The 14,429-nt window shown below is 41.0% G+C and overlaps 1 protein-coding gene and 1 non-coding gene across 2 annotated transcripts in view; one reads left to right on the top strand and one right to left on the bottom strand.

Moving 5' to 3' along the window:
* Positions 1-10,549, bottom strand: part of LOC126429858 (LON peptidase N-terminal domain and RING finger protein 3) — a 198,451-nt gene extending 187,902 nt beyond the window's left edge. Inside the window, exon 1 of the mRNA XM_050090422.1 lies at positions 10,493-10,549. Within this exon, the coding sequence (XP_049946379.1) occupies positions 10,493-10,549 (57 nt within the window). The remainder of the gene's footprint in view (positions 1-10,492) is intronic.
* Trnal-caa (transfer RNA leucine (anticodon CAA)) lies at positions 3,183-3,257 on the top strand. The gene has a single exon. It is a non-coding gene; the product is annotated as a tRNA-Leu (tRNA).
* Positions 10,550-14,429: the final 3,880 nt, after the last annotated feature.

Here is a 14,429-nt window from a genome sequence, read left to right on the forward strand (position 1 = left end):
GTATCGCGGTGAACGTGTTGACTCAAATGAGGTGTGACTTATAACATTAAAGGTTGTTGTTCGTGTTACACTTTCTAAGAAATTAGTACTGACGCAGTACATCTTCAGTCTGGAAAACATCACACTCTAGAAGGAAGCAAACAAAGGTATGTAAGAAGCAGACTAGCGTTCTGAAGAAAAACAGTGCCTTAACTAATCATATTTAGTAATGCAAGAGTGCGAGAAAGAGTTCCAGAATCCAAGACCCTCAGCAGAACACAGAAATAGAAAAGCGGACAGCTGAAAAACCATAAAAGCAGGAGCTAGAAATATCTGAAATGTGGTTTCACAAACGTGTGCGTCGAATCAAAGGACAAATAAAGTACGAAGTATACAAATAACTGGTAAGAGGGATGTGAAAATAAAAACCATTCTGCACACAGAAATGTATCCATATTTTGGTAAAACTGTATTTATCTTTGTTGATGTTCATGCGGAAAGAACTATTTTCTGTTGCTTTCGCCTGCAGGTGTGGCCGTGCGGTTAAAGGCGCTTCAGTCTGGAACCGCGTGACCGCTACGGTCGCAGGTTCGAATCCTGCCTCGAGCATGGATGTGTGTGATGTCCTTAGGTTAGTTAGGTTTAATTAGTTCTAAGTTCTAGGCGACTGATGACCTCAGAAGTTAAGTCGCATAGTGATCAGAGCCATTTGAACCATTTTTTTTGTTGCTTTCGCCGAAACATTTTTGCGAATAAACGGAGAATGTCATTGTTTTAAAACAATTAGCGATCTAGGCTTTCTAATTTTTTCTACTAATGTAACGTCCCATTAGGAAAATTATTAATGACTGTGCTGATGAACCTCTTAAGTTATTTGATTTTCAAACAGCTGAGCAAAACTGAACGTACTCAGATATTTCTCTGTTTACTTATTCTGATCAACTCTAAACTGACACACAATATTTTTAGCGCAACGCAATCTGACTTTCAAAAATCCCTACAAAAGAATGGCCCTTACTAACAATAACCTATACCTTTCATGCATCACTTACCTCACAAAAATCTTCGTTACTCGAACTACTGCAATACAGCGAGCGCCAATACTGCCAGCTAAATGAAAGATTCTAACTACTGAAGGCACTAACTACTGATAGGCGTAGTTAGCAAATGAAAGATTTTGATAGAGAACAAACAATGTATTTACCTTAATAATGTTCAAAAGTCATCATATATATATTAGCGTCGTGTCACTAAGAGTTAGGCGGTACTAGAAAAACGGTTAAAATGGCTCTGAGCAGTATGGGACTTAACATCTATGGTCATCAGTCCCCTAGAACTTAGAACTACTTAAACCTAACTAACCTAAGGACATCACACAACAAGAAGTCATCACAGCTACTAGAAACATACCGCTTTTTTGTAGTCTCTTACCCCAAGGAATGGTTTGTCTTTAGTTGTATCATTGGAGATTACGTGAGTGCACCAGCAAGACAAACAATAAAAAGTTACATATAGGAGGTGCGACGCGAAAGTAAACATTACGTCCACAGAGCGGGAATCTGTGTATGCCTGGACATGAAACGGGGATCCCTGTTAGGCAGCAACTGCAACGCCACAATTGCGTTCGTTTCATAAGGGTCGCAGCGCAAATAGAATTGCCGTGCCGGACGAAGGCGCATCAATCCATAACCGGATGGGCGTTTTATAAACGCTGACGGGTGACCGGGCAGGCCGCGTAACGCAGCCGCCCCGGTCTTGATGTAACTGGCCCTGGGCGCGCACAGCTGTCGCCGAACCTTACGCGCCGCCCAGTCCTTACGTACTAGCCAGCGGTTTCGTGCAGGTTTTCCTTCTTCTCCACGGAGAACAGCTTTTCGCAAACTGTGAAACACAGCAGGCGTCCGCAAAAAAACCCGGATGTGGAGTCGGTGTCGGAGGTCGCCCAACAACCTCACAGGTTTGTTTGTTCACTCGCAGCTTGTAGAGATGTCGCCGTAGTGTCAACCGTAGGGTCCACCATGAGTAATATCAGCTTCTCGATACCGTTCGACACATAAAAATGGTACTTTGGCAACAAAGAATTCCTCGTTTAACATATGTAAGGCGCTCTCGCTTACCTTGGATCGCACAGGCACGGCAAGAATGGTGTCGTGTATTCCTGGATGGAGTACCGCGTTTGATCAAGTATATTGAAAGAAGAGATGGTGAACTAGATCAGTACTGTGGTTTCTGAGGTTACCCTGCTGACTGGAGTGACTAACACTCAATTTTTAGTCATCTCGTCAGGTACTTACGAACTGACAAGCTGATAAGAGAGGAAGCAACAAACACATACGTAAGATAGTCGTTCGAAGCACCTGGCGAAGAAAACTAGATAACTCTATGAAATCTATACTAATAATAAAAGTGTAAAAGCGTCGTGTCTGTTTGAACACACTAATCTGCAAAACTACTAGAAGACTTTTCGAGGTTTCTGGGGCGTTTGCCGGTTACTTGAGCGTGACTTGGGGCAACATATAGGCTTTATTTCGTGAAAGTCGGATCACGGAAAAAGGAAGTAGTAATTGAAATTGTCACCGAAATCGTCTTGTGCAGCTGTTTGAACATGCTAATCTCCAAAACTACTAAACGAATTCTCATGACGTTTTCACAGAGTACTTTAGAGTAGTTTGGGGCTTTTCATTAAAAGCGGATCACGAAAAAAATATCGTAATTTATAGTTTTAGGAGTTTACTCAGCTTAGTGGTTCGGATGTGGCGGTGTAGTTCACCAAAGAACCAATAGATGGCGCTGTTAGTTTAGTAGTACAGCAAACAAACAATACATGGCACTGTTGTTTTTTTTAACACAATCTTATCTTTACGAATATAAAAGAACATTGAATTTACTTGCCTATGATATATGGATTTACTGATTTCGCTTTGCGTAGTAAAAACATAACGACATTGCTTTACTTCTTTCGATATGTTTTATTTACATTCATTAACAGGAAAAACGTACACATCCTTCCCCAGGACCAGGCTAGGTACTTCCTAGAACTAGTTCGTTTGTTGCTGGTCAACTTGTTGCATGGGCTCGTAGGGTACATTTTGCGTCCGTAACTGTTCGTCTGTGTACAGGACGCAGGAGAGCTTCTGTAAAGTTTGGAAGGTAGGAGACGAGGTACTGGCAGAAGTAAAGCTGTGGGTACCGGGCGTGAGTCGTGCTTCGGTAGCTCAGTTGGTAGAGCACTTGCCCGCAAAAGGCAAAGGTCCCGAGTTCGAGTCTCGGTCGGGCACACAGTTTTAATCTGCCAGGAAGTTTCGTTCGTCTGTGTAGTTTTTTTTCGTAATCGAGACTTTCTTTCATGTGTCATTTGCGACCTCGAGACTCCTGCAGCGTGTGCATGTGTTTCGTCGTCACCTTACTCTGTGGATCATCGTCAGTGCTGCCGTCTTCATCTCACCGCCGCCGCCGCCGTCGACGACGTCAACCACCAACCACGCATCAACCACTCTCTCGCCGCCGTCGCCACCGCCACTTCTATCTGTTTGTCGCCGCCATCTCACCACCCCTGACACAGCTGTTTCCATGCCTGTCACATCGGAGACACTCACCGTTCACAACTCCACCACAGCTCGTCATCGTCGTCCCAGCGCCGCTTCGACGGCCGCTCAGCCCATTCAACGTCGCTCATCACAGTCCGCCATCATGGATCATTCCATAATGTCTTTCATCTAGAACTCTCTTCCTCCAGATCTCATTGTTCTCTAACTCACCCCCTACATCTATCCTCCCTTACCTAGAGTATCCTCTCCCACCACAGTAGTAATACATGCATATCTCTCTGTTCCCAGCTCCCGCTACATTTTCTCTTTCAGCCACGACTCACAAGCCACCACATCCACATAGTTAACAGCACAATGAGCAACGACTGCCGCAGATGACATCATCAGCATCAGTTCCTTAAGTCTCACCACTCCAACCAACACATGTCATGCTGAAGGATGTGCACGACTCCCGGTAACCCTCACCAATGTCACATCCCCCAACCATCCTTCCCTCCAACAACCGTTAAAAAACTAACAAAACCTCAAAACACCGACATCTTTGCACTCCTCCACAAAAAATCCGCAAACTGATCCCACTGACACTCAGCGTATAGTCACAGCTCCTCCCCCTCCAACATCTTCCCCTACCATGCACACCTTCATCCTGTCCAACCCAGACCCAGAATTCCTCAAATCCAAATCCCTCAGCCTAGAAATCAAAAATATTTACCAAGCCTCCACATACAACAAATCATCCAAAGAAAAGACTCTGTATTCCTACAGTTTCTGAATCCCCATTTTCACACTTACCGCCTCTCCAAAATTCTTGCACTATCTTTGGTCCCAAGGCCTTAACACTTCTTACCACAATACCTCATGCCAAACAACCCGAACCTTCACCACAGCGATCACCAAAGTCAGCACTGAGATCACAGTAAGAGAGTAGAATCTGAACTGAGCAACAACCCGAATTTAGAACTTCTAAAAGCCCTTGGGGTCAACAATGATCATGGCCCTACCCACCTTGTCCATGTTTTTACTGAATCCAAGTCCACCATAGACCTTCTCCTTAAAGAAGGAGCCCTGGTGTACCATCACTGCCACAACCATCACTGCCACAACCATCACTGCCACAAGGGCGAATCATCCGGATTCCATCCTCAGACCTACTACTGCTAAAAGTGCCTTCGCTACAATGCCCACTGAACTGCAGATCGCAAAAACGCACCCATTTGTCCACACTGCAAGGACTCCCATTTTCTTATATATTGCCCTAATCTTGCTTCCCCTCCTACCAGCAGCTCCTCCAATGACTCCCACTCCCTTAACCAAACCTGAACTCACTGTCCCAATCTGTCCCATTGATATCCCCATTCATTCCAACAATCAGAGGAGGAGGAGGAGGTCGAGGAGGATGAAATTAGTGTTTAACGTCTCGTCGACAACGCGGTCGGAGCAGAAGCTCAGATTAGGGAAGGGTGGGGAAGGAAATCGGCCGTGCCCTTTCAAAGGAACCACCGCAGCATGTGCCTGAAGCGATTTAGTGAAATCACGGGAAACCTGTATCAGGAAGGCCGTACGTAGGTTTGAACCTTCGTCCTCCCGAATGCGACTACAGTGTGCTAACCACTGCGCCACTTCGCTCGGTCTACCTAATCACAATACGTGACATAAAACAAGTTCTTCACAAAAAAAAGAACTTCACCTGATCACAATTGCATTATCTGTTGATATCTCGAAGAATGCTCCCTCTTCTTTCTAGTCCCTTTCTAATAATCCTTGCAACGCTGTGCACCACTATACTCACCAGGGGCATAGACAATTTTTCACTCTTTTGGGGGGGGGGGGGGGAGGGGGCTGCACTCCCGTTCAAGTAGCAGATCGTCATTCAGATCAGGGTCTCAAAATATTAGCAACTGAACTGTCATAAACTCTTTCAGCTTTTAGAATTGGAACGCAAGTTGCATCTACTGAATGTACTGAACAATCTGATACAAGTGAATGGGAATGAAAGCAGTGTGTCTTCGAGGTGGGTCATTCGCGAACGAACGAGTCTAAAGGAATGGCTCACCAAAGTGAACAGAAGGTCCCAGGAACGTCTTTTAAGGAACAGTCGTCCAGCTTTCACTTTAGTCGTGGCCAGCTCTCATTCAAGGAACGGTCAGTCCTTATTACAGGGAAGATAACAGACGTTCTCGTTGCCACCTCCGTCTTGTTCTTTTTCGGGTAGTCATTCGTTCCCCTTTTCATTTGAAATTTTTTGTAATTATATAATTTAATAAAAATTAAGTTGTATGTAATACATTCCCGTCAGCAAACAAAGAAATCTACTTCTCCCTTCCTCATTTTGATCAACTATAGGACACAATTATCACAAGTGGAATTTTATTTATTCATAGGTTTTCTGGCTTCATCTGCTTGATTTAACGATTAGTTTTGAAGTTAACATTGAATTATTCCTTTTTACTGCAGTGTAAGAAAGGTCACATGGAACTTGCGATTTTCGCGTTTCTTCCAAAAATAAAATGTCACTTAGGGACTCTCTTATTTTTCACGTTTGGTTGTTTCTTTGTGCTGCTCCCTGGTTTTGTTTCTTCGCGCAATGAAATGAAATGTCCGTGATTTCGGCTCCGTAGGAAAAGGAGAAGGGGCTGTTCTCCATTTGAAAATTCGTGAAATGAGATTAAGTCGTATTTACCTTTAATCTCAAAAAATGCTGTTCAGAAGCATCCTTTTAGCGAAAAACATTCCTAGTGCACTTTCAGCTTAATTATTAATTCTCTACTGCTCCATCAACTTTCGTAATAGGCTATAAACCTGCTATTTGCTAAGCGCGTGAGACAAGTATGACGTGAAAATCACATTTTCTTTTAAACATACATATTCTTCGACGACATATTTTTTGTTTTTTTTGTTTTTTTGTTTTTGCTCTAGAGCTTTATGAGGATGTTCATGAAAAACCTGATGTGGATATATCTTCTGTTCTTTTTTTTAAAAAAATCATTTGTTACAGTGTTACATGAACTCGACATTTGTGTCAGTCGGATAATTTACAACGTTTAGTTTAGTAACTAGGGGTAGAGCATTGATATTTTCATTTACATGCCACCATGGAGAATGTGTCTTAAGGAACTTGTCACTAAAATCAAATTGTTTAAATATAATCTTATTTTATTAAAAACGAGCAGTTCATTCCCATTTGTCATAATTTTTGGGATTTGGTCGATTTCTACTTGAATCCTTATATATCTACTTGAACCCCTATGTATCTTCGTAGGTTGGTTCTGCTTCACGATTCAGTGTATGGCTGTTTTAATTTTTATTCGGAAGATTAAGGCGACAGAATGAGGTACAGGACCACAAATGACTGAGGAAATTTGATAATTTTTTATTTTGTCTGTCTCAGTTACATGAACATACAGTTCTTTGCTGCAATAGTTCCCGATTTCGGGCTGATGCACCCATTCTCAAACCAAACACATTGCACAGTGGGGGCCGTTACTGAATGGATTTAATAGTATAAAAATTTGATTTCATTTTTCACTTGATGTTCGTGAGTGCCTTCTGCCTGGCGGCTAGTTCCAGCGTATCATCCACGTTACACAAAACTGGAGAGAACCACTTTGAAACTCACGTGTTGAACCATCAACAGCTAAACTCACGTGTTGCTGACGAGGTAACGCTACCGAACTGCGCGTCTACAACTTGGCTGTCCAATAGGGAGGGTTAGAGGCGGTCACGTGGGGGTGGAACTGCGGCCAGCCGCCCGGAGCGGACACGTTGTCCGCTCTCTTCTACTGGCAGCTTCCGACCCGACTATAAAATGTTGAACTTCTTCACCTCAACGAGTGCCCACTGCTTTTCATTCCTCGCCAATCCTGGCACATTAACAACATTGTTATTAACTGTAGCTAGTCATACAACATGGTGCGAAATGGCAAGATTAGCTTTCAAACAGGAAGTCAAACTGTAAGCAACAAATGGTCTCACTTCTCATATCGCCTATGTGTTTGCTGTTACACCTGAAAGACAAAACCAAACAGTTGCGGACCTACCATCCCGAAGCAGCATGCCTCGAATCGGCAACCATGAATAATATTTCAGCTTTTGTAAAACTACTCGCGAGATATCGTTATCGACAACGTAATACATACCTGTGAAGTTTTGAAAGATTTCTGAAATACAGTTACGGAGCTTTGGCGTCTGAATCGGCACAGAGTCATGCTTGGACGCACACAGTGGTAAGGAAAATACAAATAGAACACTTTTCAATCTGTTCTTGTGGCCGTTCATCAAGGAACATACATCTTTCAACATATAACTGGTTTTCGTCATCTTCCTTGCGTGGTGGAGATGGTTCTTTGAGAAGGTAATTGGTAGTTAATTTAAAAAGTATGAATATAATCGTCTCATATATCTTATGTCTGCAAGGTAAACTCAAGAGATCTTTATGTCGTTGTGATAGGAATTAATGACTTAACAGAAAAACCACTGACTGTAAGTTTCATGTACAATTTTTTCCTGCTCTTTTCCATAGTAAGTTAAAAGACTGAAACATGTTAAAATTACCAGCATTGAACTAGTAGTGGTTTTTTCTTTTATTTTATTTTCAAATACATTTGTGTGTAAAATTTGTCTTTTAAGTACATTAATAAGCAATTTACTGATTCGCTGACTTTCACATTCGTTTCACTTTCATCTGTTAATGGTTGCCTGTGTAAGACTACGCTACTGCGCGCGATACTTATTAAAGCCTGTACTATGGTAAGTTGACGGGCTTCACCTTATAAGAAAGGATTTTGGTATATGTGTTGACCGCGTGTACCAGAATGGAGGCAAAATCAGACTTTCACCCACTCAGTAACAACAATGATAAGTCAAGCAAGTCTGAAGTGCAACTACACGTTAGGACGGACAAGAAACAACACAGGAGATGCTACCAATTTGTTAATAAAACGGTCGCCAGCCTAATTAGGAATTAATTGAGTTTCTTCCCTGTACAAGTTGAAGTACGTGTATGCAAAACAACACGTAATAACACTGCATAATATGGTAAATTTTAGAACCAGAAAATCTACTGAACTAATAATTTCACTTTCTGTACTAATATGAACAAGTCATAAACACACAACAGTACACTATAATGTTTACTACAAACTTCGTACTGTCTACTGATCTGATTAAAATCGGGCATAGGTTGCCCTAGAAATAGTACTTTCGAAATGTACATACAATGTCAATTTTGAAAAAGGTAAAACACTAATAAATTTTGCTTTTATATTGACTTTAGCTTTGCTGGTCAAATCAGTTCAGTACACTTCAGAATTTAAATGAATAGAAAAGAAAAAGGGGGGGGGGGACCCTGAAACTGTTATGATCACTGTACTGAAATTTTTGATTATCGAAATCGTTAAGCCGTCAAGATTTCCAACATATGAGTTACTACTCTTTTTGTCTTATTTCTTGCTCATTTAACTACCATTATTTTTGTCTCAAATTAACTAAACTTCATTACTAAACCAATTTCAACATTATCTTCCAACTTTGTCAGACCTTTGTTCTTTACTTATTGATTCATTAACAACAAAGTTCTTTAAACATCATTCTAACATAGATAGGTCTGCAGGTAATTATTATTAACATAAACTTTAAATCTTCATTTCGGGACACTCGGATTGCACAACATGTGGAAAGGACCCTGTCTAGGTTAGTGATGAGGATAATTAAATGATAGGACAGTTCTGGTAAAAGTTAAGTTGTTATTGAACAGTCAGAAACAAAAGTAACAGTGGTCCACACGAATACAGTACTAAAAGTTTCAACCTGTTCGTATCGATGCGGCGGTTGGCGGGCGGCGAGATGGCGAGGCGCAGAGCACACATACAATCACAGCTATGGCTCTTGATGTATCGGCACTTTACTTCTTCTTAGCGTCGCAATATTTTTCCATTTAGTGCCTGGGGAATATTGCCATGCTGTATAGGCGTCGGAAACGGCACATCCGAGGCTCAACGAAATCACGTTTTCCAGGAGAGCCTCCTCGATCCAGAACGTGTTGCTCAGATCAAAGCCCAACTCCGACTACTACTGCTGAGCCCGTTATGCCGTGCAGCGCCCGTGTGCATTTTCCCGCGCTCACCTGCCATCCACCTTTTACCGCTCCCCTACAGACAGGGTATTCACCCGAGGGTTTGCATTCTACATATCCTAATACATTGCCTACGTATGGACCAGGCGCACAATTACAACTTTAACATCTTACAACAGTTTCAACATTTCTTACATTTCCATTTTGTTATAATATTGCTTGCAATTTGACATAAACATTAATATTCACATCGAAAATTGTTTACAGTTTCTTTAACATAATGACATGAAAAGAAAAAAAGAAATGAAATCAGAACATTGCTTACACTAATTTATCGAAAATCAGAAGAAAAAATTATTATATGTACAATAGTATAACGTTGTTGTTGTTACACCTGTTCTCGTTAAGGAGTTCCCTTTGTCAAGTAACTGGTAACTGACTCCGTGCACGTACCATGGGGGCTTTACAACAGCTGACTGGTTATCATTTTCGACTGTAAAGATTTTCAATGTAGTGGTGTGTCGTCAAGATCTGGAAAAAAAGTTTTGTATCTTTCCTCTTGTCAAGTTTCGACGATGTTTAAAAATTCCGCAGACTGACTTTGGAAATACCCTAGAAGATTCGAAAAAAGCACGTCACCGCAGTTCTTCACTAATTAGAATAAGATAACTATTAACATCGAAAGTATTAGTATGGTGATCAGGAGATTATTTTTTTCATTGATTGATTAGCTCTGCCGAGTGAACTGAATTGTGTGAATGGAGTGTAGCAAGTTATTTTTCCGTGACTTACGGGTCTAGTTTGAAGTTTTTTGGATTTAAATAAAAAAGTGTGATTACCGCAACACAAAATCGAAAATCTTTCCTGTCTAAGTGAAAGTAGTGCACGTACATACCATAGCCTTTTCTTTCACACTCACGTTGCGGTGATCCACATAATTGATCCACTTCATAGTGTAACGTTGATGCATTAAGTTGTTATTTTAATAGTCATCTTACGACAACCGGTGATATATATATAAAGAGAATTTAAATTTAAAAAAATAAATCAGTTTATATTTGGACATTTATTTTAACATTGATCATTGTTCCGTTAAAATTTCAGCATATTAAACTTGATTCATAACTAAACTGGTGCCTTATTTAGGATTGTAAAAATGTGAGTTTGTAATCTTACGGAACACATCAAATATGGAGCCAAGATTGGGAGACTGCATACAACACTGCATTCATAAAATAACACACGAATAACGTTGAAACATGTGCAAGAGGAAATTAACCACAACCAACCGATTCAATTTTCACCCAAAGAAGTTACGATCATAGTGCAATCCTGTCCGTCATGAAATTACCACACACTGGTATACTAAATTCATACTAATTGTCTGTGAAATCTCCTCTACTTTGATGATTACACCACATACTTCACGTGGTCAACTTGGTTTACACAAAAAGTGTAACTCTACAATGATTTTGATAATTTACATAAATTACATCGAAACGCAATTTACAAAAGAAAAATCTCGAACTGGTTACTATCGTCATACAATTAACCTGATGGGTCAAACAATTATATAAGCACGTGGTATTGGTCTCACAAAGTACACTCCACGTGGGTTGAACATAAAGAAAAGTTGCTATATTGAAAAATATTGAAAAGACGAGATGTTATTATCTCACGCACATTCGCATTTAAGATTAATGATCTTAGTTAGAGTTACGGATCATCAGCATGAGGTTCCACTTTGCTCACAAAGTAGTGACAAAGCAACTACTGGAAGATATTCTGAACTTCACACTCGTTTTTGGCTGTTTTCCAGGTAACAATTTGTAAATACTCTCTAAATTGCTTGTTTTAAGGTATAATTTGTAAGTATGGCGTATTCGGGAAAGGATCGGCATCCCTTTGGAACTGCTACCGAAATGAAATACGAGTCGAAATTAAAATTATGTGCTTAGGAATACCAAACTATTGATTGGCTTCTTTGTCGCCTTTTCCTCCCCCCATAGAGCAGGTACTGTGAACATCGTAATTACAGTCTTGTAATTAAGTGAGTAATGAAAGTTTCCGTTTGTTACTCTATACATCAAAGTACATTTAAAGTCATTTCCGCTCTTAAAGTGTTTTCCTCCCAAAGGATCTGTCTTCTGGAGCATTACTCTCTTTTTAATGCATTTACGAGGCCACTAGAAACAGACTATTTCTGGCTTATTTAAGCGGTAAGCCCCTAACCTTAATATACAATGGATGGCACAAAACTTACATTTACTGTAATGTAAGTTTAATACGATTAAATTAGCAGATTTATTTAATAACACTTCTCTCTTCCAAAATATATAAAAAAAACTTACCATGAAATATCACCTCAGGTGAACTGGGCACACAACTCAGTCTCAGTGATGCTGAGTGCTGCAGCTCCCTTGTTGCCAGCAGTGTGATGAAACGTTTTAAAAGTTATACCGACTCTGCTCGTTGTTTAACTTTCAAGTAAACGAACGCACGCTCGATGACTGGTCGGTAACACTACGACGGGGCCACCAGTGTTGTCAGGCAACTGGAGATACGTTCAACTCAGCTACTAGATTTACTCATGGGGTTACACAATTTTTTTCCGGGGAGGGGGAGGAGATATTAGAATTCCGACTTCCTACATAAATCATCTGGTCAGTTTCGAAAGACGACGTGCAATAAGAACTAAATTGAATAGGTGACACAAAAAACATGTTCTATCACAGACAATTGACGGTTATTCACTCAATTCCAGGTTCCTGGGGGAGGGAGGAGGGGGAGGGGGGCAAGTGAATTCTATTGCCTCCTCTGGCTGGCGTCTATGACTACACTGTTGTTACATCACTACACACTAAACTCTAAGGCACACCTAAAGTATAAAGCATTAGCCCTAGATTACTAAACATTCGTAAAATTTAAGATCGCAGTTGGTACCAACTCGCGGTTCCCGCTGATTTGGTAGTGTCATTGTAGGGTATAAAACAGGGGTTTTTGTACTTATTTTTTATGTGACGTATCGTTGGAGAGCTTATAATTATAATAAACTAGTATTCTACATAAGCTATGCATTACTAGTTTATTTGAATAAAATATGGAGTAGTAAAATTTACGATGTTTTAGTAGCAATATAATATTTCCCCCGTCTAGTGTTCTAGGGTTAAAACCCTTCAAGCAAATGGAAATAATTATCTTGTTCAAGTCATATTTGTTTGTTTCAAGCTTCAGTGATCTGAGGCGCCATAGTTCCGCTCCGCAGATATCGATAGAAGTCGATTTAAGTTGCTGGTGCCAAGTTTAGCTTCGACCTGAGTGGAGTGTGAGGTATAGAGAAAGCAGGAATTTTGTCTCCACGTTAAGGAGGGATGTGACAGTGAGAATGTTATCTATGTGCTATACAATGATGCCGCATTAGGCATGCAAGCCCGTAGATAATCAGCAGCTATGGTCTAAATTACAGGGAAAAATAACAGCGTTACGTGAAAGCATATCATAGAGTTGTTCCTGTTCAAAAACATTCGTTATGCTATTTTTCACTTGACACACACAACACGAGTTCTCCACGCCCCTGCTGCAATGCTGTACTTGTTAGATTACTATAGTTGGCAATAGTCTTAAACATAAGACAGTAGACACAAATTGTACCCACATATACCGGTAAGAAGCGGAGAGCCGAAACTCAACTTAGTATCGCAACATGGACATCGAGCCATTTCCCGCTGCTGCCAGACTTCGCAATCTAATAATCATTGTTAAGTGTTCAACAGGCAAAATTTGATTTCATATCGCTACAACAAATACCTGCCATATCTTAACGTGAGCGCCTTCAGAGCCAAAAAAACCTGCATGGCTCTGGGTGAGGGGGGAGATGGGTTTCGACCCGGTCTTCCCCCCACCCCCCTCCCCGCATATCTACGCCCTTGATCTTCTCCACGCGTTACTGTTCTCAACTTATAAAACCACCACTCAAACCATACAATCGTCCAACTGATATCACCTCAGTGTTTAGCAAGGTCTTTCAATCCATCAACACCTGCACCAAAACCACCATTTCCCGTTAACAAGTTTGGCTTCCGTAACAATTTCTTCTGTGATGACAAGCTTCTGCAGCCTAGAGAGAGCTTATGACATTGTATGGCGTTCTGCTCTCCTTTTAAACTCCAAACTATTTCAATTAACTATGTCTTTATTGCATCCCTTCTATCTAGTCATCCATCCTTTGTTACTATTTATAATACCAGTTCCTGCACCTTCCATTCCGCTGCAGGAGTGCCCCAAGGGACTGTCCTCTCTCCTCTCCTTTATCTCCTCTACGCCGCTGATATGCCCAAACAACAACCACCAGTCCGCCTCCTTCAGTGTGGTGATGACACTGCTTTCCGCGCCCTCTATCCTACATTTCAGAAACCCTGACGATTCCTCCAAATCCATCTCAATCAGTTTACCTCCTGGTGTGTGCAATGGCTCTTCAAGGCCAACCCCTCCAAAACCCAGCCAATAATTATAGGACAAACCACTTACACCTTCTATTCCATGACTTTTGTCTTACCATTTGTGACCATCCTATCCAGTTACCTGATGCACTAAAATATCATTGAATGACCCTCGACTGGCAGCTAACATGGGAACCTCACCTACAAATCATCCAACAAAAATCCCACAACAGATTAAGACTACTAACAGGCCGAACTTGGGGATTACACGTCACTATTCTCCACACCTATAAAACCCTGATCTGACACTTCTTCTGCTATGCAAATGTTGCACGGATCTTTGCCCCATCAAAGTTCTATAAGTCCTTTCAAATCCCCAAACGCCATGCACTC

The sequence above is a fragment of the Schistocerca serialis genome, chromosome 1 (assembly GCF_023864345.2).
Source record: "Schistocerca serialis cubense isolate TAMUIC-IGC-003099 chromosome 1, iqSchSeri2.2, whole genome shotgun sequence".
Taxonomy (NCBI): Eukaryota; Metazoa; Arthropoda; class Insecta; order Orthoptera; family Acrididae; genus Schistocerca; species Schistocerca serialis.